Raw genomic sequence first — 25,653 nt, 5'->3', positions numbered from 1 at the left:
ATACAAAGAATCTAAACATGTTATAATTTTTTTTGAATTATTATGGGCTGCAAACATCAAATTTTTACAAGATCAATTCTAAAAGATCAAAAACCTTCAAAGATGTGAGTATTTATAAACAGTGTATGAAACAAATATTGTTGCATGAAATGATTTCCAGTTGAAGCTTCACTCATTCTCTCTAAGTAAATACACTGTAAATTCAAATATTCCAGCTAATGGCTTTAATTTTCTCAAAGTAAATTGATTTCTTTAAATTTCAATTTGTGCAGTTTTATTGTAAATATTTCCCCTCAATCAAATTGATTTTATGTAAATATCAATTTGCAGAGTATTTTAAATGATACTTAAATTGCAAAGAAAAGAAGAAATGAAGTTTTATGTGTTGTTAGTAATCTAATGTTTGGTAACTCAGAGCCGCATATACAACATTATATAACATTTAGAATCTGACACATTGTCAATTTTAAATGTATTTTATCTACAAAGCAATCCAGCTCCACGCATAAACTTAATCAGATGGGAAAATGAAGACGTCAGTTTCATTGGCCCTTCAATATCTCTTACTTGGACTATTGGCTCATTATCTGTAAATCTGACAGTGCTGATCAAGTTAAATACTGCATCAGCATACATCAAAACTATTCAGAGGAAAAAAACACCATTCAAAGTCACCAACTTAATTAAGTAATGTCATAGTGATTTCCTTTATGCTGGGATGAAAGCCGTATTGCTGCAATTTATCGGACTACTGCTGTAACAAGCCTCACTAAACATCCATCGCCCATTTCCTGACAAGGACATCTTCAAAGATTCTTACACAATTGGTGAAAATGACCACGCTAAACTCCCCAAATGGCCTAATTCTATTTCCCCATCTAGCCAATTTTGCTTTCCCTTGTGCAAAAAGCAATTGGATTTGAAACCTATAATGTTGTCAATTTCATTTCTGTATCTCTGGCAATCTGTGATTATTTGGTTGGCCAAACACTGATTTCGGAGATTACAGACCCCAAATCAAATCATCTAGCCAGTTTCAGCCTTTTCCCCCTTTAGTTCCATTTCACTTTTATCCATTACTTGGCCTTAATAAAATCATTTGTTGTTCTAAATCACATCACTGGGAGTTTTATTATTCTAATTAACCAAAAACTTTGAGGCCCTTATGATATGAACACAAAATCACAGATGGAATTTAAACATTTACTGTATAATTCTGTATAATAATAAAATACTGGGAAAAACAAATATTTGTTAACCAGAATAAAACCTCAAATGGAAATAATACCCCCCAAAAAGTCAATATATATATACAAAACATAAAATTACATACAACATGTACAAGGATATGGATTTTTTAACTCCATTTTACAAGCATCAAAATTGTCATTATTTTAAAGAAGCCACCAAGAGACAAAAACCCTAGAGATATATTGAGAGCGATTTTCTGATCAGAGTCTGCTAAGGACCTGCTTAAGATGAGTGGCAGCTAGGTCTATCTGAGAGTGACAGGAGCTTGGGAGGTTCATGAATAATGTAACAGGCCGTCAGCGAGGTGCTGGCAGTCCACGAAGCCTCTGGGGAGAGACTGCGGGGCTCAGTAGAGACCGTACAGAAATCACACGTTGGTGGCCCAATCAATCAAACACGACCCGGCACCTTGGAGTAGACAAACCTTCTGTTGCCTGACAAGCGAGGTGTGAACCCGTATTTATCATCGCACATTTATTGCTAAAAACATCACCAATGTTTCAACCTCCGTGTCACATTGTTTACAAATGAAGTAAGCCCACATGTTGGGTGGTCCTGTCTACCTAGTTTATCATGATCAAATTAATTAATTCAAATCATGTGTAAATTTACATGTAATGACTTCTCATTGTCTGAAGCCTCCACCGTGCAATGTGTGAGTGATTTACCATTACACAAAATTTCGGAGAAAAGGGGAAGGTAAAAACAGACATTTTAACGACCATTTACGCAGGTAAAAGATAATAATATCTTAATAATGAGTAAATTATTCTGGAGACAAGTGATACGTTTATAATGTCATTCCCTGGGCTGATGATGACACTTTAGATTTAATGTCACAATTTATTAGAGAGAGGTAAGTAAATATACATATACCTACATGCCTCGTTTGCTTTATTACTCATTTACAAGAAAATATAATCTATTAAAATTAGCTTATGACCCTGACATCAGCATATGACCTACAAAATAACAGTTACCTGAAAGGTTAATATCTGAACCCTGCCGCATGTACCTTGTACATCTAATGAAGGTATTTTTCTTGAAAGAATAATCTTATTACCGAACAACTAAAACAATAACACTGGACAAGGTAAAGGAAGCTAATGATATTATATATAGAAAACAAGGGAACCTTTCCTCCTTTTTCAACCCCCCCTCTCCTTCCTTCCCTCATTGCCCTGGGGTCATCCTTGGTGCATGTCATATTTCTTGCATTTAATTTTTTTAAAATCAACTATAATACTGTTCTCTTGTACAACTCCTGAAAAATCATCCAAATTAAAATAGCGGGGTTGTCCCTAAGAATTGAAATAGAAGGGACATTTAGAAATTAGAAGGGGATCTAGCGTTTCCCTTATAATTGAGAGTTTTGGTGGAATACCAAAATAAGTGGGTGATTACATCACAATAGGCAAGGAAATTCCCTGGCCCCCAGGTCCTAGGGGCAGCCCTGAAATAATATGGTGTTTACTTTTTGCTGACAGTGAGCATTTCGAAGAATATTTGCATTGCAGATCATCATATTTGATGATATTTGAAACATTCAGAATCACACAATTGTTTCTGTATCACTTACTTCATGGGTTTAGGTTCATAAGGCCTAAAATAAAATATTGTTTGTTTGCTGTTGCCGACCAACCCATTGAAAATGCATCCGACCCAAACTTTTTTTTAGCAATTTTGTAATATTATTTTTTTCTCAAATTTTTCAGGATATTAAAACTGTTTCATTTTCAATTTTTGTCTTCATCAATCATTAGTTTATACAAAGAGTGCAGCTTATTCATGTATAGTAGGCCTATGAAAAACTCTATTTTATGTTATCTAACAAAAATCTGGAACAATTTTTTTTTCAAAAAAAAAAAAAAAATTCCCTCCCTACCTACCCAGACTAAAAATTATAGGTCGGCAACTGCAAACAAAGAATTTTTTAAGCTTGGCCTAAGATACAAGGTTTACTTGATTCTGTTATAGAGGTCTGTATCACTTACTTTCTAGCTTTAGGTCCATCACCAGCACAACACGTACAAGGTTTACTTGATTCTGTTAATTTCTAACTAGATAGAGGTCTGTATCACTTACTTTCTAGCTTTAGGTCCATCACCAGCACAACACGTACAAGGTTTACTTGATTCAGGAGATTCCATATTTTTGGCAGCTTCATCAGCGGGGGATGAAGTCTCATACGAAATAGGAAGATGTCTTCTGGCATTCTATAAATAGATTGATATTATCATAAAATGTTTTTCTAAAAATATATATATGTCGAGTTAATGGACTGGAATTTTGCATTCAATTTGAACAATTTTTCTGCTATCCTAAGGTCAAAGGCCAAGGTCAACACATGTACACAGCATAATGGCATATTACAGTTTTACGTCTTACAACACCAAGTCAAAACTGTAAACCAACACCTCAAAGTTTTAACATGAAGATCTAAGAAATAGACAACATGCAGGATAAGATAGGGTCTTGATCTAAGATGTTATGCCCAAGTAAATTTATTTCAGTCATTTATTTATTTTTTGCCTAAACTTTTAACTTTGGGCAATTTAAGGATGTATTGGTGTCTTGGTGATTTGTTTATTTCCTGTTGTACTGCTATAACAGTTTCTAGGGCTGGGACGATATATCGAGATATATGAGAGGGCAATACGCATATCGATACATATGAAGAAATATCGAAATATCGCCCAAAAAAAATCTGACATCTGTATTTCTTTAACATTTGGGGTTCCATATATTAAAAAAATAAGCTAAATATACATATAGATATGAAGAAAATAATAATTCACACTACTTGAGAAAAATATTTTTGTTTTACAACATATAAACAACTATTTTAAATGAATTTTTCATATTTGCAAAGAAATAATTTTATTTCAATGCAAAAAATTTTTTATAAGCAATTAAACATATTGTGATACATATTGTATCATGGCTCAAATATCGTGATACGTATCGATATAGAAAAAGTTGTATCGTCCCATCCCTAACAGTTTGCATTGCAGATGTGTACATTAATTAATTGTAAAAATATGTATATGCTTGTAATGCACTTAATATTTTTAATACCATTACAAACATATCCTTAATCATGTGTGGACAGTAACGTTAGCCTAGTGGCAGAGCGTTAGCTTCATGATCGGGAGGCCCAGGTTCAATTCTCGTTTGTGGCGCCGTGTCATACCTAGGACGTAACCATAGGTAGTGACTTTCGCCAAGCACTCAGCATCAGAGGAGAAAATCACAGGTCTTTCAGATATGACCTTAAAAACGTAGGTCCCGTGTCACGGTTGCATACTTGCCAACTCACCCGATTTCGTCGGGTCACACCCGATTTTTCAGCCCGTAACCCGATTATTTTTTATGACCCGGCGGGTCATGCTTATCACCCGATTTTTGCCAAACAACCCGAAAATCTCCCGATTTCCGGATTTGGTTCGTAAATTAGGTTGCACTTTTAACTTCCAGTTAAAACCCAAGCTTAACTAAGATCTACGCGTAAACAATGCCGATGGATTAATTATCAGTGCAGGTGTAAACAATTAACTGGGTGTTGTTTTGACAATTCAATGTTTGAAGTCAATCAAAATGGCTTCCGATAGAACTAGATCGTTATCAGGGCCAACAGGAACAAATTGAACCAAACACATGTCTCTGATTGAACCAAGAAAAAGAGAAACGATATTTATGTACATATCTAGGAATCTTGGGGAAAAAACTTTCATTCTAGATAAAATAAAGTGATCGAAGACAGTGTAGGCCTAACTTCACATTTAAAACATATTTACATTAGTTAATTAGTTAAGAGAGAGGAAAAATAACTTCAAAACTGAAATTGGTATATTTTCAAATTTAGCAGAAACTGAAACGTGAAAAGGCTTTAAAAAGAAACACTTATATACTTCTGAATCAGGTCAATATTGAAATATGAAACCTTCAATTCTCATTTTTAACATGTAAATTAAATCAAATTATATATGAATTTTTTTGTCATAGTAAATTAAATCCTTTTTCAATAAAAGAATTCTCAATACACAAATACTTTGTATATTATATTATAAAATTTAATCATGGTAATTATGTCGTGAATGTCGTTACGCATTATGACCAGATTTTTTACTTTCCAAATCTGGTCATGACCAGATTTTTACATGCTGGAGGTTGGCAAGTATGCACGGTTGGCGTTGGCATGATAAAGACCCCTCAATGCTCAATGGCCCTGAGTGCCTAGTATAGATCTAAATTTGAAGCCTTTCACCGGCATACGGTGACGTCTTTACATGAGTGAAAAGTTCTCGAATGGGACATTAAACAATATACAATCAATCATGTGAACATGAAAACCTGAAGATTCAAATCAGGGTCTGACAAATCCCATTGCCCGACGCCCGGGACTAGTGAATTTTAGAGGCGGGCAAGTGAATTTTTAATAGGCACTTGCCCGTTGGCAAGCGACTTTAAAAAAAATCAATCAATAAATATTTTTAAAAATGTCGTAGTTTTCCACGAAATTAAATTATTTTGTTGTAAGAGTTATCTTCCTTTGTTTGTCACACTTCATATGCAAACCAGTTTAATTGTGTCATCATTATGCAATTCATTACACGTTTTACCAAAAGTTTTAAGTACATGTATTTTAACTTACTTAAAAGTGACAATCTGGCATTAGAGAAATGGAGAAAGTTTTGACAGTTATGAGGCCGAAAAATATCCAAAGCTGATGATAAGTACATCGTCCATAACAGAGTTAGTGAAAAACTCAGTACAAAATCGTCTAAGCATACCAGGTATGAGAAAAGAAAAAAAAAACAAATGTCCGAAACCATTATTTTAAACAAATAGCAGATATCATGACTATAGCTGAAATATGATAGCAATTTTACGTCTCTACATGGGTGGAAAATTCTCGAACGGGACGTAAAACAGCATACAATCAACCAACAGATTGCATGGTACGTAGTACTTAATGGCAGGTGGTTTTTAAATGTCACCAATATTCAAAACAACAATCCTAGGTTGCAAAATTTTTCGATTTAGAGACAAATTAATTCATTATGATGAATATAAAGAGCTGGTAGGGCAAGTAAAAACTGAAGTAGAGCAAGTGAAATTTGACCATGCACTTGCCCATGGGCAAGTGCTTGAAAAATGTATTTGTCAGCCCCTGCAAATCTTAGATGCTTTCAAATTATCATCATGCCATATTGATATCCAGTAAAAAGTTAAGTAAAACATATCAGAGTTCAGACAATTACTTACAGTGACCTTTAGTGTGACAGACCACATTACATGTTAGAGACAATTTAGATTCTGAATCTTACTGCAGTAAGTTATGTTTGCAATTAATACCAATGTATAATTTCTCCTTCCTACTGCATGAGTGAATCAAACTTGAAGTTTGTCCTTGAGGGAAATTCATACATACAATAATGAACTCATCTACTTGTTAATAAATATAATAACATCATAAATTTTAAGTGGTTCAAATATTAAATCATATTGCAAATGTATGAGGCTTCTTGAAAACTGTTTTTATTTTGATATTTATGGGTGTCAATCTCAATCCATGTTTTGTTGTAATTTTGCAGTTTGAACATTAAAATGAGCTTTAGACCTTATTGCTCACAACTGTATAAATATTAATCCATTATTGAGCCTGAATGTCAAATAAGTAAAAAGTAAGTCCTAAGTACAAGAAAGTTACTTGAGCACAGTTTTAATCAGATCAAAAAGGAGTTTTCCACTTAAGTATAGTAGCTTGGTCCCTTTTTTCGCCCTTATTTTACAGAATATACTTGAGGATATGGAATACTTTTTATTTTCATGGTGTATAACATAGTATTTCTGATTAAAATTTTGTACAATCATTATTAATGATTTTGAGTATCAAGAAATAAAAGCCAATTTTCAACACCTACTGCACATACAAATTCCGGAACATTTTCTTTCGGACTTAGTACGGTTTTTCTATTATATTCACATGGGTGGAGACATTTAAATTAGGTACTATATAAAGGAAGACCGTAGTGAGCGTTAACGTGAGATAAGAAATAATTACAGTGTTGTAGGGGTTATAAAATGTTCAATAAGCTTGAATTTTATTTTGCGCAATTCGTATTCTTCTTAATTTGGCGTGGGTGAGTGGTCTTCTTTTTGTTCTTGAGGTATTTTTGGTCTGAAAATCCCCTAATCACTTTTCTGCATCTATCAAATATATTTACCACTATACTAATTTTCTTCCATATGACAATTTAAAAAGTACAAGCGATCGAATAATAAATTACGGTAAATACACACAGAAATACACTTCCTTTCCTTTGTAAAGGGGGAGCTGAGAAAAAATAAACAATAAACCTGAACAGAAGTTTGATAAATTTAAGCAAAATAAAGAGTTAACGCTTCTAAGCTTAAAAAATCGATTATGTAGGAGTGGGCATTAAACTTTTACTCATTTTTATTTGAAAAATAAAACAACAATTTCAATCTGTGTTTATAACTAAAGGCGTAAGAAAGATTTTTTTTGGGGGGGGGGGGCTAAAGTTTTATGGGTTACCCCCTCCCCCTGATACTACATTCCTGATATGTATATTTATTTCTTAATTTTGGTCTAAATTCCGCAATAAATTTTCCGATTTACTTATCGATTATTGTTTAAAATATACATGGCGTGTAGAAATCGCGTAATATACATGTGTATAATCACTTCAACAACAGTTGTTGAATAATAAAAACATAATTATTATACTTTTTAGGATTCTTAATATTCTTAATAAAAAATATTACAAGATTGATTAATGAAATTCAATCTCAATATTCATCTACTTCATTGCATTAATACATTCGAAGTTTTGTCCGAGTTTATATGCACCCAAAACGTGACAAAAGTGGAAGGTGTCTTTGAATATTGAAGTGGTCAGTACAGTGCATTTGTTTTTATAGACTGACTAAATGTGAAGAAATTGTAATGTCTTTGGTATTTTTGCTTGTTTTTTTCTTTTTCGCAAGAAATTGATTAAATGTGTATTTATATACATCTACTCACGAGTACATTATTGTGTTGTTCGCAGTGACCAGCTAGGAAACTTGCAATTACATTATTAAATTAAAATATGTCCATGAAACTGTCCATTGGAAGTTTAAAATGAGTAATATTCTTCGAAGCCTATAGAACCTTCTTTTGAATTTTAAAAAATAAAAGCTGGTGACTGCACTTTTCAAATACAAGCTACATGTGTCGCTTCTTAGAGAAAACACGCTTTCCGGAGGTATTCACCTGCACGGCGGAATGGAATCACGTGACATATTATCTATTCTTAGCAGGTCAACAAGGGGTTAATCTTATGTAAATGTACTCACCAAACAGATTCAAAACCATGCTACTTTTAAGTAGCAAACATACAGCGCAAGGTTGTTCAACAAAGATATTTTGACACAATGTGTATTGATATAATATACATATCATATTTTAATCTCGTCTTTGAACAAATCTGCGCTCGATGTTTACGAAAGCTGAGAAGTAGGTACCTGTCACAAATTTCTTTTGATATTCATGAAAATCAAAGGACCCCACCATGAAAACACAGCTTCGCGTGTTGTCTATTTCAATTATTTAACATTTTTAAACTTTGATGCAAATACTACAGACATGAGAGAATAATAAAATTTACTTTTTAAGTGTCTTAATGAAAGTTTTAAATTTGAAGAGTAACCGGGGACCACAAATAATGCCTTATTGAGACTTCTTTATCTAATACTAATTTCTGATGAAATCATTTGTCTAAATGCAATAATATGTGTTATTTCTGTACCAAATTTTACTGGTCTAAAACCAAAACTACAGAGTAAAAAAACCAGAAGTCTCTGTCGAGACTGTAGCTCTACTGGTTTATACCTAAAACAAAGGAAGAGAAAAGTAGCAGTTGGGACTTGAGACTTTAAAACAGCTATAAGTAAAAAAATAATCCTTGCCACTCATCAAAATAAAAACCTATGCACATAATTAGGCCAAAAAAAATTAATTAATTGTTTCTCGGGCCAAATTTTTAAAATTTTGATGAGGCAGGCAGGTTTTTTTTTTTTTTTTTTAATAAATTTCAAAAGGCATCAAATGTAGAAATAGCTTGTTGTGTTACTTTTTTATTGTGTATTTAATAGCATATAATGAAATACAAAAGCACAGTTTATTTCCCTCTTTTCTTTGTTTTAACAGTTTCTTTAAGATTAACATGTTTCCTTTTCAAAGGAAGAGTTTTTGTAGAGGAACAATTAAGACACATGGGATATGCCCCTGCTTCATTTGCAGCTCATCTTCCTCACCACAGTGAAAACACAAGTCCTTGAAACATCCTGAACTGAAATATGGAACTTCTAATGACATTTCACATGTTAAGTTGGCCCTGGTGAAACATTTGTCTAATAAAGCATTCACTTGTGGTGTTCTGTTATCGGCAGTCTTAAGTTCTTGCAGGGATGACCCACACGTATATTGAATTAACTGCTGAATGCGCTCTATAGTGGCCATTTCCTGCTCTGACAATTTGTTAGCAGCATATACTACACAAGGTTTTTCACATTCTGTACAAATAAACACACACTTTACTGTTTTTGCTGCTTGCGCACTTGGGGAAAATGGTATCCCATGACCTGGATTCGCTGTAGCCCTTTGCTGAAGAGATGGCCTGTGCTCCTCCGTAGTTTCACTACCATAAACTTCATCAAATGACTTGTAGTGCCCATCTTCACCTATTAAAAAAAGCATCCTTTTTAAAATTGAAATCTGTAACTTGTATTTCATGTATTATTCTATTCATATTTCAAATATCTCTCTACACTGATCTTTATTTTCTATAAAAATTATTTGAAAATACACATATATCATAAGCTGAAACTTTAAATACGGTACCGGGTACTCAGTATTGGGTCTGGAAATCGATGTAACTGCTCAAAAACCTCAGGAGGCAAGCGTGGCCTAGTACAGATGGAACAACTTGGATCAGCACATTTTTTTATTAATGCAAAAGGAGTAAGACCTGGATGTAGTACAATGTTCTAAAAAGGCTTTTAACTCTGGCCTACAAAGTTAGAGCAAACTGTTTTAATAAATGTATGTACTGTACATTATCATTCTAAACTTCAGAACAAAAATTTATTTTCTGAACCAATACTTACTGTAAATCTTATGTAACGTCCGAATAGAGACACTACTTCTGATAAGTGCACTGAAGGCATAACACGATCAAATGAATCTGTTTTAGAGCGACCGACTTCTACAGTACAAGGGGATTAACAACTTTTCTGGGAAAGTGAAAAATTCCAAGTCCAACTTGCCACGTTTCAGGTCTTCGTAAAATTCCCCCACTGAACAGCTGTCGCTAAACCCCCCAATTATACTCCATGGTAATATTATGGACGTTCCACTCACAATCTGAGCTGATAACAGCGACATGATCGATATATCCCGCGAAAAATCACGTTCTTTCATTTTATTCCGAGTCACTTAAGCGTTTGTTATTGTTTGGATAAAAGAAAAAAACCTACAACGATAAGATACGAAAATTCCGGAAAAAATATAATGGTAAAAAAAGTTGATGCGGCTCTGATTTTACCGATGCGGCGGTGCCTGAGAAACAATTTATTAATTTTTTTTGGCCTTATGTACCTTAGTATAGTCTACTTGTGTGCCAAGTTATATTGAAATCGGACCAAAAGAGTAGGAGGAGTAGCATTTTGAAAGAATTTCACAGAAATTTTTATTTTTAGTAACCATGGCAACACCGTTCATCAAAATCAAAAACCAATGCACAGAATTATGTATCTTAGTGTAGTCTACTTATGTGCCAAGTTATATTGAAATCGGACCAAAACTTTAAGAGGAGTAGCATTTTGAAAGAATTTCACAGAAATTTGTATTTTTAGTAACCATGGCAACACCATTCATCGAAATCAAAAACAGATGCACAGAATTATGTATCTTAGTCTAGTCTACTTGTGTGCCAAGTTATATCAAAATCGGACCAAAATTGTTGGAAGAGTAGCATTTTGAAAGACTTTCACAGAAATTTCTATTTTTAGTAACCACGGCAACACCGTTCATCGAAATCAAAAACCAATGCACAGAATTATGTATCTTAGTGTAGGCTACTTGTGTGCCAAGTTATATTGAAATCGGACCAAAACTGCAGGAGGAGTAGCATTTTGAATAATTGTTTACTGACAGACAGACAGCTAGACAGACGGACAGACAGACAGATGGACGGACGACGGACGCATTACTATCGCATAAGCTCTTCTGGTCTCTGACCAGTAGAGCTAAAAATAACTAGAAAACTGACCAGTCAGCAAGGGCCCCGCCATGGGTAGAATTATAAGAGTGCAGCTTATGGAATGATTCAAAAATATATGACAAATAAGAAACAGCAATTGTATTTACCGTTACATAAGGCAGTAAAGAACAACTCAACACTGAATGTATATCTAAACAATAATGAAGCATGTGTTACATAAAATGCCAGCCTTCAATGAATGCAAATACATACCATGAAGGCTTGACCTTAACTTCAAAACAAACAGCAGTTGCAGACTAAGGTTTTCATTAATCATAAAGAGACAGATAAAGATAAGCCTTCTACATTTTCTGCAGCAGACTAGATAATTAATCCCAAGGGATTAATTGTACTTCTCTCTTATCACTTTCTTCTGAATTTATAATAAGAACTTTTTCAGTAATGATAGACTGAGGTTTTTATCCTACTACCTTAAAAATTAATAATATTCTTGAATTTACATAAAGCAAGAAAAAAAAATACATAAATAAAAAAAATATATATTTACTTTAATCTATTTTTTTGTTTTAAGAATTCAATGAAATCAGAACTCAATGTGTAGGGTATTTCAACAAAAAAACAGTAAAAACATTAATACTTCAATCCACTTAGATGGACTTAACTTCAAAACAAACTTCAATTGCAGACAGAGGTGGTAATTAATCTCAATATGACAGATAAAGATGATGCTTTGGATTTTCTTCAGGAGGAAAGCTAATTAATCCCAAGGGACTCATTCATTGCAGTATTCAGTTTACAATGGGAACATTTTCAGAAGTTATCTCTCTTTACCAATTCATTCTTATATAAAGTTAAGGAATCTACCCCACCAACCCAGCTCCAAACCAGAGGACATAGAGAAACAAACTTAGCATCAAAATATGTCTTTTTGCCTACTGAACTACCATACCAAATCTGAACTTAATTGGGCTACCATAAAAAAAGTTATTCGGAAAAAACAGAAAATTTGTGAACGGAAGAATGACAGACGGACAGACAGACGGACAGACAGACAGACAGACAGAGTGATTACTATAGGGCACCCGCAAATCCTTGCGGGGCCCTAATAATACAAACTAAATGATCACCAATAAATTATTCATTTCATAAACATAGAATACAGTTTAAAATTAAAGCTGAACATGATTCGTAAAAGGAATTTGTCTGCCATATTCAACAGGACTCTCCCTATATCTGAGGACCCCTATCTAAAGTCAGTGTTCAGTGTAACCAATTGTCCCTCATGTAGACGGAGGTATGCTTTACAGCACTCGGTAGTGACAAAAAATAACTGTGCTTCTTCTAATGCAGGAGAGTAAGATGCCAGAGAGACTTACACCAGTTGCACAAGTCAGTGCAGTATACAAACATAAATACATGTAACTGCAATAAAACGTAAACAGCTAATGCAAGATAACCAGCACGAACATGGGTAGCCATTCCAGGCCGATACCCTTGACAATAAAGCAGTCATACGTAGCGAATGCCAACAGTATACCCTGGTGCTGATATCGTAGATAGTAATATCAGAAACGGTGTATGCCTATTTACGAGTCGTGTTCAGCTTTAACAAGTACGACTTAGCTCTTTACCTGTTTAAGGTTTCCAGGTGTTCTAAAATTACCTGGCTGCTGGAAATCCTCGTCATCATCGTTATCACCAAAACCTGAGGGGCTGGCAGAAATAGCATCCAGAACACTTTCTGTAACAACAAAGCAAAAGTTATACAGATAATGCATTCTTTTGTGATATTCTCTAAATCTGCATTCATTTGCGACATTCTCTAAATCTGTATATCAACCTGGTGAGATCATAAGATAACAAACATTTATTTTTTAACTATACTCACTAATTCTGACATAGTTCTCTATAGATTTTTTCAACACTACACTCATTAATTCTACACTTGTTCTCTGTTTATTTTTACACTATACTTAATCATTCTGGTCTAGTTCTCTGTTCATTTTTACACTGTACTTAATCATTCTGGCCTAGTTCTCTGTAAATTTTTACACTACACTCACTCTTTCTCACATAATTCTCTGAAGATTTATTTTTACACAATACTCACTACGTCTGGCCTTTTCCTCTGAAGATTTATTTTCACTCTCTTTTCTTTTTTCACCGTTACAAGTGCAATGTGTCTTAGTATCTGTTTAGAAATTGTACATATGACTAGTATGCTTCCACTAATAAATTTAATTAAAGCAAATTTTTTTGTGGTCTGACAAATAAAAAATCATCAAAGGTATCTACTTTCTATCAAACAAACCTTTGTCACTTGAATTTAAGAGCTCCTTTTCCCTTTTATCTGAAAGTAAAGTAAATGCATACTTTAACTGGAGTTATTTTACACTATCGCATTCTTTGGTCTACATTGAACAATAAATTTCTTTCAATAATAACAATATTTAGAGAATGTGAACTAGCCTAACAATTCAAGTCTTGGCTATATTATGTGTTGTAACACTGTTGGCTGGATTGTAGCTACTGTTTTCTCCTAATTAGTGTCCAGTTATTGAAGTGAAAGAGGAAGGGTTTATGATTATTTGGCCAAAAATGTGTCTAAAATACTGGAAGGAAACAGGACCTTTCTATCAATTTACTGTGTGTAATGCAACAAGTATTATATGTGACAATTTTTATCTGTGAAATGCTAATGAGATAGAAAGATGGTCCAAGATGATTAATATTCAAGATCTAGCTTTCCTGTTTTATTCACCTTATGAAATATTTTCCTTTCAAAATATTAAAATTAAATGTTTTGCTCATTGAAGAGGCAAATATATACTGGCAATCTGTGATTAGTAATATATGTAAAATAGAAAATATGAATAAATGACAAATTTGAAAAAAAATATATATTTTCTCGATTTGAGGAAGAAATATTGGATCAAAGGATCAATTTCATAGTTGAAGAAGGAACATCATATTTAAGTACTAAATTTAAACACTTTTTGAGATTCTGTGTGTCTCTCCAGACCATACCAACAATGAAAATTTAGCCCCCTCAAAATTAGTGATTTCACAGTACTTTAAATTTTGTCTACTAACTGTACTCTGCAGTCTGCCAGGCCAATGCAGAACACAACAGGGCCAAACTTTTGCCACTGCCTGTAGGGCTCTCCAAAAGGCAGTTCTCCCCTCTCTCTATCCCTTTGATCACCTGTAATTTAAATTTACATTTATTATAATAAGGAGGTAAATAATTATGTCCCTTGTACTTTATGATAATGAAAAAACAGAAAACCACAGCTCAATATAAAATGGAGAATAAAACTGATGATAAGTTTGATTTATGTCTTTTAAATGGCTGTGTGTAAAACTACAATATGTTTTTCATTACATGTACTACATGTACTTTTATCTCTATTTGAAAATGACAAAACAAAGTTAATGTGTTAATTACATTTCACCTCTGACATAGACGGCTTAAAACTAAAACTGTTTGTAAGAATTAAGAAATACATTAACCGACAATCATCAGTTATTGAAATTAGGTGAGATTCTTCATGTACATTCAGACTTCCCTTACTTCTTCCCCGTTCTTCGTTGTTGTTGTTGGTTGGTTTCTTTTTTTTGCGTGTGTGTGTTTTTTTTTAATGTAAAAGAGGACTCTTGGGATTGGATGCCTATATATTTTCCATAAAATTTATCAGAGGAAAATATGATTTTACATAAAATGTTCTGCATATATCCTTTTTATCTGACTTGTGGTTTATTTTGAATTTTATCCTGTCATTTACAAGAATTTCTAAATAAATAAGAGGATATACAGGCCAATTATTTTTAAATCACTTGATTCTAGTATAAGGATTCTCTGACAGATTTTCTTTGAATAATTAAAATAAGTAAGCACTAATCTTCAAAAGACACTACAAGAGAATGATACATATTAATTAAAGAAATGGCATATTGATCATAAAGTTTTTAACATCAACCACAGAGATCCTTTCTAGTTGAATAAAAATAAGATCAAAAGATTGAAAATTCAAGAAATGTGAATTTTCATTGTAACATATAAGCTATAATTATTTTATTTTCCACTTCCATTTTATTTTCCATATCTACATGATCTATAAGCCCAGTTGTTTTAGACCATAAAATGAGATCATCATGACTGCATGGAGCTCTCACACTTGTAATTGTATGGAATATTATGAGGCAACTGTATTACACAAGCAATATCGAGCTGAACATAGTAATTTCATAAATGTTTATACAGAAATTCAAATAAAAACCTATTGCAAAACTTAAAGAATCTTTTTTTTTTAAATTATTAAAATTTAATAGTTATATATTTGCTTCATAATTTTTTAAACAAATATTTTAATAAGGGAAGGGGGAGAATACCCGCTAAGGTGTATGCATTCCTTGACAGGAAGTTGAAAATTTGAAGCAAATTGACATGTCCAGGCTCCAGCCAATCTTAACAAACTTGTTTCTGATAGATTTAACTAAGCTCCCTAATTCATATATACAGTAAGAACTTGATTATAATGAAGTCACAGAAACTTTGAACTCTGTCTTCTTATAAAAACAAAACTCTTCATATCTCTTATCAGTGCAAACTCCTCTACAAGATTCATAAAAGGTTCCTTCTAGCTGAAATGTCCTTTAATGAAAGTTCATTTTAACAGAGTTTTACTGTACATGGGTCTAGTACTTACTTTCTCCATCATACTGAACTGGGAGGGGTAGGGCTTACAGGGGAACACCACCTCCACCCCATGAATCATCTGTCTCTTCTCAGTGGCCATTTCTGCCCTACAATCAAAACAATAAATAAGTAATCATTTCAGTCAGAAAGGGTCAAGGGCTATCAATTTCATAATTTGTTGAAAACATATTTGCTCCGACATCATAAACATGTACTTTTAAAATTTGTCTGCGTAGCGATATAAATTCTCAGAGGAATTCATTTTCACCATTTGATTTTGATAAAAAACTTATAAATAAAAAGTTATAGCCTAACATCAGAACTGATGGGGCTTTCCAATATACTTTTAAAGCTGTACTGACTTATTAAAATCCTTTTCCAAAAAAATTTAAGATTGTTGTCACAAAGTTGCATAAATGTTAACATGAATAGGTGGATCAAACAATTTTTTTTCCTTTAATAGATAAAGAATTTTTTTTAGATTTTCATTGAAGAATGAAATGTTATTTAATTGATATTGATTTTTTTTTCTCTGAAATGCATATGGCAAGTTGTCATATACTGTATACAAGGACATTTTCGCCCAAAAGTCATTGTATAGCTCTAGTAGGGTGTATGCCCTAACCTTACCAGTTTCACGACTCTTGGTCCTTGTTTTATGCACAATACTGTAAACACTATCCTGTATTATTGGCATTAGCTTTCACAATAACATTGACAGAAAAGTGAAAACGGGGCAAATATGTTTGCAAGTCTGAAAGGGCGAAAATAAAGAAAGGCGAAAATAACCCTGTATACAGTATGCTGATGTCAGGCTACAAACAAAAAATAATATTGTCAGCAACCAAAATATGCAACTTGTTCAATTTTATATTGAGAGCATACAATCTTTTTTTCATTGTGTGGTCCATCTTACAGTCATGGATATTTTCAGGCTAATTAGGTTCCCATGCTTTATTTAGGATGAAAACACAAAACGCTAATATTTTAAATGGCTCCATATGGCAATATTGTCATAAATGCAGCATGTCCAGTACAATCAAAAAACTATATATGCGGTATATTGCAAAAAAAACTATACTTTGAAAATCTCTTGAAATGTGCTGAACTGTATAAATTGTATGAGAAAGATAAATTAACAAAATATATTATAGTTTCAAAGTAGGTTATTGACAATTCTAATGCAATTGCTTTGTAAAACGCTTTTTGATTGGCTAATGCACTGATGTTTGAAGCAGTAAAACGATAGCATTAACATGAGTGAAAGCCTTTCATTGTGACGTCATAATAGAGCAACGCAAAAACACGATGCTCCGTTATGTATTTTTATATAACGAAACTCAACAAATAAGACGTATATAACAAACAAAATGCATGGATTGCATTAGAATGGGAATAACTAACCTTCTAATTTGGTATTTGTGACTGTCAATGCTGATTTAACGATCACAAACATCCGTTTTACTGGCTCCGCTTACGCATCGCTGGTAAAACTCAGTTTGCGACCATTAAATATTAATGATGTTCCAATCATCGATTATAATCGAAAATCAGTCAATTGCTGGCATAATTAACTCTCAAAATATATTATATTTTTATTCAAATCGAGTTATTCTCTTTAATGCAATGGTTTTGTAAAACGCTTTTTGATTGGCTACGATTGCCTATTAAGTTATTTGTGTATCGTAATGGCACAGACAAACAGACATGATATTAATACCTGGGTAACAATGCACATTCACGGGTATGGGCATATTTTTATATAACGAAACCATGCAACAAAGAAGACGTATATAACAATGATAAATGCATGGCTTTTCCCGAGACTCAGATTATTCAACTACACCTGGGCCACCACAGAAAGTAGTTATTTGCCCATTCTTATCATTTAATAAACTAAATTGACAGACTTTGTAAATGTCCAATTTTAATTGATAATTAGTTAGTTACAGCAGTCGGATCATTGACTATGAAATTCTTACCGATTCCAATCACTAGTAAATATGTTCATTTTCAATGTTATCATACCCTGCGGCTTTACCATTTTTAAGCTTCTGAACTTCAACAGCCGCTATTATTTCAAATTCACTAAAGCTGGTTCAAGCCAGCTTCATACTATAAATAATGAAAAAAAATTGATTGAATATTTGACCTTTGTTTTATTTTTTTTTTCTATTAATTTGTATGAAGATATTTTTCCCAATTTCAACCAAATATAGCTATTTTTCCCAATCTTGACAGCCCCGGCCCCTGGAATCAAAGGGTAAAAAAATCCCTGTGCTTTTTATTCAATGCAGACATAAAATCACAAATATATGACTATTAATATTTACATTTGGAGTGTTTAAAACAATTTAGAGCAAAGATTGTTTATACATTACAGTACTGATTTTGAATACTTTTAAGCAAAAGATGTATTTCTATTGTTTAATACCTCAACAATTGTCCATCACCTTGTGTGCGGTGAGGTGTGGATAAGTATAATTACCTCACACTGTGTTCAATAATTACCAATTATCCATTAACATATTGATTAAATAATCAGAACTGGTCTTCTTCTATTTTCTTCTTTGTTATTTCACTCAAGAAGTAATCATTTGGTCACAAATCAACTGTTGTACATGTATATAGCCCCAAAAACTTTCAGAACTTTGATTGCAATTGCGCAGAAAAAGACACATTTTCAAGAGAGAGTTTTTTTTCTGAATTGTGTTCAGATGAGATGGGTTATCAGGTCCAGTCCAAAGACTATTTCTACCTACGTAGCTATTAATAGCTACCTAGGTATTTAAAGCTACCCAAAGTAGCTATTTTTACCTACTTTTATTTTCTGCATTTTGCAGCCAAGGCCATCCTTAAAAAATTGTTTTTTTGCGGTAACGCGACCGACTCACCAAAATCCACCCGACTGGATTTTTTTTATCGGTTCAAAAATCTTTCTTTTTTTTTTTTTTTTTTAACGTATCCATTTTCCGTTTTTATCCGATTGATTTTTTTTTACGTCTCGGTTACACCGACGCTTTATCTTTCCCCCAAGTACTATTAAAACGTCTTTGTGATCTACAAATTTTGGCGTCCGAGAAGGTTGCGGGAAATATTGACTCTATAGTTCTGTCAGTTAATACAGTAAATTTTAAAGGAAAAACATCTTAATTACTAGGCAAAAAAAATGTTGTGCGTCACCTTATGACATGGTATGATGTTTACGAGATCGCCACAAAATTGGTGGCAGACAAAATTCCACGTGGGATGATTGCGGATTTGCAGCTAATTAATAAACTATCAAATCTTAAACCTCGTAAATATCACATCCCCGAAACACTAGATTAGTGTGGAGTCAGTTATTTGAGGTACGTGGCTGATGAGAGTCACTTTCTTAGAAAAAGTTTGCCTAAAAAGAACTGATGTGTTCTGATATTTGAGCAATAAAAGATTGAATTCATTTAGAATGCTTTAATTTTCCTATTTGATAAGTAAGGTGAAAATTGAGACATAGTTAATACCTCTATATCATCGAAATTTATTTCTGACATTTTGTCTCAAAAAAAAAAAAAAAGCCTACCTACCTACTCACACCTAAAATGATGAGGCGCGTTACCGCAAAAAATAATTTTTTTAAGGATGGCCCAAAAGACTAAACGGCGCAACATGGTGAATACCATATTTTTCGATACGGTCACACTTATGATGAATACGACAAAATTTTGGCCAAAAAATGATTACTTCCTGAATCGGCAATTTGACATTAGTTTCTATACAAAATTGATAATATACGAAGTAATAATTATTTGGCCAAAGAACTTTATGCGGTAGTAACCAATATTTGCCCCCCAAATCAAACTTTGATGGAGTAATATTTAATTAAGTCCTTGAACAGGGGAGTATATGCTGACTTCAAAGCACTGAATTATTTCATAAGTAATGACGTCATATGTATGTAATGACGTCACAAAAATGACGTAAATTTCAGTTTTTTATGAATTATACAGAAAAATGTACATATTTCGTCGATATTTTAAATAAAAGTCACCGAGCGCATGTGTGTTCAGGATAAATATTTTGATATGATGTGTAGAATCATAATATCAATGAAATATGTCAATATTGTTCCTGAACACACATGCGCTCTATAAATTCTAAAGCTAAAATTGTTGAAATTTTGTCCATTTTGTCCTCTTTCTGAAAAAGGATATAAAATCAGACTAGTTTATGACGTCATAAAAACAAAAATTGTGAATACACTGCTTTTGAACTATAATATTTTCTGTTAATTTATATTTCTCGTACAATTAATTGAATTCAGCACATTTCAGAAAGTTTTCAAAACTTGACTTTTGTGGGGGCAAACATATGCAATATACCGCATATAGTTCTTTTTGTCATATTCATCATCAGTGTGACTGTATCAAGAGATTTTGTGCTCACCATGTTGCGCCGTTCCTGCATTTGGCCACAAAATGCAAGTAAAGCAGAAAGTAGGTAAAAATAGCTACTTTGGGTAGCTTTAAATACCTAGGTAGCTATTAATAGCTACGTAGGTAGAAATAGTCTTTGGACTGGACCTGGTTATCACTGCAACAGTGCGACTTTCTGCATATCCTAAGAAAAATGATAATTGAAGAAAATGAACTGTTTTGGTAGCTTAAAAAACTGCTTTAGGTAGGTAAGTAAAGCTATGTATGTAATTTAAGCTACGTAGCTAAATCTAGTGATTGTAGTGTATCCAGGGATGTCCCTGATCAGGTACCTGGTTAGTACAAATACAGGATACATACCGATTTCGTCAACATGCATGTATATCAGTAACGGAAATCGAACAGAAATGAACATACCCTACCTTGAATGCTTTTTTCTTAGAATATTTCTTTAAAAACCTAATTGATGTTTAAAGTATCCATGTAAATGTTTGAACTTTCTGTTTTAATTATTTTTATCTTTCCCTCCATATTTTCCGTATTTCCGGTTCAATCTTAAATCCAGAATTTCGAGTCCGATATAAAATCTATGCATTCTTTGAGTTATCGTTCGTTGCGCACTATCTGCTCATAAATTTATTTATATCACAAAATCGAAAAAAAAAACAATGTTGAATCCTTTAATACCACCTGTAACACTCACAGTCAGGGACATTTACCAATTACACATTAAAGTTTGTTTATTTATACGTTAAAAAACACAAAGTTGTCGACGTCCCAACAATCGGAGTTTATTTACATTACATTAGATGTATCATAATGATTTATGACTTTGGGTTTTAGAATTATTATTAAATCATTTTAAATCTATGCAATTTCAGGAAAAAAAATATTTCAAAATTTTATGCTAATGAATATTTAAAAAATCATGCCCAAAAGAAAATAAACAAACAAACAAAATTGAAAAATAAACAATTTTTTCCAAAAATATGTTTAATTAAGGTATTTGAAATTCCTTTTAATCAAATGGAAAAAATATGTGAATAGGTTATAAGTACATATAGTCTACTGTGATTTTCATAAGGATTTTTGATTTTTTTTTTTAATATATACATATTTTTAAGCACTAGTAATTAGACGGATTAAAGTTCTCAGTAAGAAGTCACAGTTCTCTTGGACTGAATAAATATAAGAAGATGTGCTTCTCAAATTATGGATTTTACATGGACGCCTAGTAAACGCATAGAAAGTTAATTTTCACACAAAGCAAGAGATAAAACATTAATTTTCGATACAGACTGAGGCAGCACGCGTCAGGACTATTTGCCTTCCAATCGAGACTAGGGCCCGACGTCTACCTAGACACTTAGAGAGCTGTTTACCGGCTCTTCAGGCCACAGACGAGAGCCTTGTATGCGAGAATTGGGCGTAGTGTTTATAAACTTTTGTCAACTTTCGCCTTCCATAAAGCTCTCCAGTCCTCATAAAAATCTCAAATTAAACCTGTAGCCGTCTGGGGAGGGGGAGCGGAATACGTAACGGAGACATCGGGATTCCTTTCTCGACATTTTTTTTCTCCACTGGAGATGAGGGTGGATGTCTGGGAAGTGAAGATAGAAAATATCATGCAATGTTATCAGTGTCAAGAGAAAACACTCCATACCTAGAACACGACAGGTACTTGAAAACGCCAATCGAACGCACCCGTTTATACAGGAGAAAGCAGTCTGTGATTGCAGACATTGGTCGAGAGCGAAATGAAATACTTATGTGCAAACAACGGAGGAACTTCCTCTTTTATTCTAGAATTTCGGAAAACAATTCTGATGAATAACCGGAAGGAGTAGGAGGAGTTTATTATTATCCGTCTTGTCGTCTGATTAGTAACTTGTAAGACCCAAAGATAAAAGATTTATTGTAGCCAACAGAAATGCATTTAACTTTTTGAAAAATTTTGATAAACCAGAATGTTTTCATATTGTAGAATAAAATATATTTAATGAATGAGAAGGTGGGAGTCATTTTTTAACCTTCTATGCCCACGTGAATGCATCTATAAAACTACTTCTCATATTTTCTTTTTTGTGTTCATTTAGTTGCTACATGTACATGTACATTTGTCAATTTTTGTCCATTTTTGATACATTTACCCATGATTGCTACTTTTGCAATTTTTTCAACATTTGCCCATGTTTGCTATATTTACCAATGACTGCTACATTTGTCAACGTTTGCCAGTGTGGGGGAGGGGGGGACAGGTAGGAGTAATTATCGAACATGTAGTTACGATATAAAGTCAACAAATATGTCAGCATAATCAAGGAACAGCAAGAGGGAATTAGGCCTGACATATTAAAAAAGTGTCTGATAAAAGAAATACACAGGCTGTCAGCTTATTACTAGTACATGTATTTATTCTCCTGAAACTTAAGGAAGCTCTAAACAGTGCACACTAAAGAGATCTATTTGTGGGTAGTTTTATGTCATTAGAGTGATCTGCCCTTAGAAGTAAGATATAGAAAAAAATGATTATTTACAGTTTACCCAATCTATGTTGGATTAAAATATTCTTAACATTATATTAGACCATCCAAGAATAAGTAATTGAATTCATTATTTCCATTAATTTACCCAATGTTAGCAAACAGCATGCAGTGATTTCTGTTCACAAGCAGTTAATTGTCTTTGGACATTTTTACTGCGGAAGTACAATGTAAGACAGGTACCCTGCGTTCAAAATGAACTACACAGTCTCAATATGCAAATCTCGATATGATATTTTTTTTTCTCCAAGTCCAAGAAACACTTTTTATTAGTATATTTTACCAATTATAAGATGAGACCCCAGTGATGCTGTTTATCGATACCAATCATCGTGTATAAGTTTGTAAACAACACTCAGTTTTGTTTACAAACTTATATACGATCTTATTTACATCTGAATGTGAAGGACTTTATACAACTTGTACATTTCACATTATTAAAAAATGTCAAAATGGGAAGGAAAAGGTGTGCATGTTTGTTAAAATTTATGATGATTAAAGGATAAACTGGAAAATACATGATAATTCCACCCCCATAAAAATGTTAAAATAATTCAATCTCTCATTCCAATGTTGACATTCCAGAACATTATAATAAGGAAACAATGATGATGGATAGCATTGCGTCATAGGAGAGACTCCACGTGTCTAGAAAAAGACCTCTTGGGTTCCTGGTGAGGCCTCGGGTTGTGACATCTTGAAGGCTAAGTGCCAGCATAATCTGGATGCTTTCTCTTCTCCTCCTCAAGTGTTCAAATTTTTATAATGGTTCTCAATGGGGGAACAGTGATATTTCTTAAAAATACTTGACTTTAATTCTGCTTTTAAAACGTCCATTAGTTTTGGGGTGCTAAAACCCACAGCATTCTTGAGATGGAGTTGATTTCTTCTCATTGATTTAACACGTTGACTTCAAGATGTGATGATTTGCGGAAACGACCCCAGAGTTTCGGAATGTAAACTTGTTTGTTTTTGTCGCCGCTTCATTTCACTGTTAAGTAAAGACTCCCATTAACTGAACAGTTTCATTCATAAAAAAAGGTTACATAGAAAGCACGTATAGAATATCCCCGCATGTTTTTAAAATTGCCAACAGAAGGAAGTTTCGTGCACAAAAAAGACCCTTCTACAATATTCTCAAGCATGGGAATAGTATATGCACGTTTCTTGTTTTCACCTATTTTCTTTTTTCTTTTTTTTGTATATTAAATTGATTAATTCACACCTTTTATTTTGAATTAAAACATTTACATTGCATCTTTTAAGGCATAAATCACGAAATCTGAGTTGACGCTGACAATTCACATTTAGAAATTGGTCAACAATATTTTTTTCTTCCTGTTTCAGATAGTATTTGAATGCAATTATTCCGCCTTCTTACACCTCAGCTTATAAATAAGGAAAAAACTTCGACAACAAGTCAAGAAAGACGTTAATTAGGAACTCATTTCACACCTTTATAAGGAAATGTCGTGGAATTCAGGGAATAATTCCAGTCGTCCATACAAGTATTAGAGAGAGAGAGAAAGAGAGAGAGAAAATGTCAACCGTCATATTTGATAAAGCTAAATGCAGTGACTGAATTGAAGAACTATAGAAGAGCTTGATCCTAACACCGACCTACCAGACCCCGTCAAACTGTTACTTTTCATGCCACCTAAACACCTCCAACCAATCTGACAATTTGAAGTGAATATTTTGATCTGATACGCAATAAAGATTCTTATCTAGAAGATGACATCTATTCAATCCCTTTCAAATATGTTTTTCATTTTTCGTTATATGTCACAGTATAACACGAGATTGACTATTTGTTCTTTAAAACTGGCCCATATGCCAGGCGCCTAGCCTTAATAATTACTATTATATATAAAAGCAATTAATTTTTTTTTATCGAGAGAGGATATTCAAAGATTTTTTTTGGAGATTTCTTATAAACCATGAATACTTCCTAAAGTACTTAATGGAAACTGTCTTCATAAGGTACCTAACTGTATGCACAAATAAGATGTATTGGTTAAACTCTAATGCCTCGTATGGCAGCTTATGGCGAGGGTTACAATTTCTCAAATGTATGTCAAACTGAAAGTCAAGGTCAAGAGATAAAAATGTCATTACTCAAACAAACAAAAGATATATATCAATGAACCTTTGTGAAATTTGGAGGTCCAAACACCAACTATTAAAAAATTATGGCAAATATTTATTTTTTTTAAAAAGTGAGCAAAACTTCAAGGTCAAGGTCAAAAGATAAAAAAATAATGGTACCCAGGGGAAGGCCTTGTAAAGAAATATTAGCCTTAAGCACCAGCTATTCAAATTTATGTTCAAGGTTTAAGTTTTCAAAAGAGTGTCAAATTTTTAGCGGGGCTTATTGCTCAAAGAGCAATTGCCGGCTTATGTGATCCTATTCAAGGCAGGATGTTAACCCCATAGTCGCCATTTCAAAGTTA

General features: G+C 33.1%; 1 protein-coding gene and 1 long non-coding RNA gene across 2 annotated transcripts in view; both read right to left on the bottom strand.

Moving 5' to 3' along the window:
• The window catches only part of LOC134255782 (Fanconi anemia group J protein homolog), a 33,380-nt gene extending 12,227 nt beyond the window's left edge, over positions 1 to 21,153 (bottom strand). Inside the window, exons 1-7 of the mRNA XM_062738309.1 lie at positions 21,080 to 21,153; positions 16,253 to 16,349; positions 14,637 to 14,748; positions 13,855 to 13,893; positions 13,654 to 13,734; positions 13,175 to 13,284; positions 3,337 to 3,467 (exon numbers count right to left, since the gene is read on the bottom strand). Of these exons, the coding sequence (XP_062594293.1) occupies positions 3,337 to 3,467; positions 13,175 to 13,284; positions 13,654 to 13,734; positions 13,855 to 13,893; positions 14,637 to 14,748; positions 16,253 to 16,342 (563 nt within the window). The 5' untranslated portion in view covers positions 16,343 to 16,349; positions 21,080 to 21,153. The remainder of the gene's footprint in view (positions 1 to 3,336; positions 3,468 to 13,174; positions 13,285 to 13,653; positions 13,735 to 13,854; positions 13,894 to 14,636; positions 14,749 to 16,252; positions 16,350 to 21,079) is intronic.
• Positions 9,351 to 10,723, bottom strand: LOC134255791 (uncharacterized). The gene is made up of 3 exons (XR_009989625.1): positions 10,429 to 10,723; positions 10,163 to 10,331; positions 9,351 to 10,002 (listed from the first exon to the last, which is right to left on the bottom strand). It is a non-coding gene; the product is annotated as an uncharacterized LOC134255791 (long non-coding RNA).
• Positions 21,154 to 25,653: the final 4,500 nt, after the last annotated feature.

The sequence above is a fragment of the Saccostrea cucullata genome, unplaced genomic scaffold (genome assembly GCF_032062105.1).
Source record: "Saccostrea cucullata isolate Sc308-1 unplaced genomic scaffold, CSIRO_AGI_Scuc_v1 ctg5, whole genome shotgun sequence".
Lineage (NCBI taxonomy): Eukaryota > Metazoa > Mollusca > Bivalvia > Ostreida > Ostreidae > Saccostrea > Saccostrea cuccullata.
The sequence above is the reverse complement of the archived record's forward strand: the minus strand, read 5'-3'. Positions and strand labels throughout refer to the sequence as shown.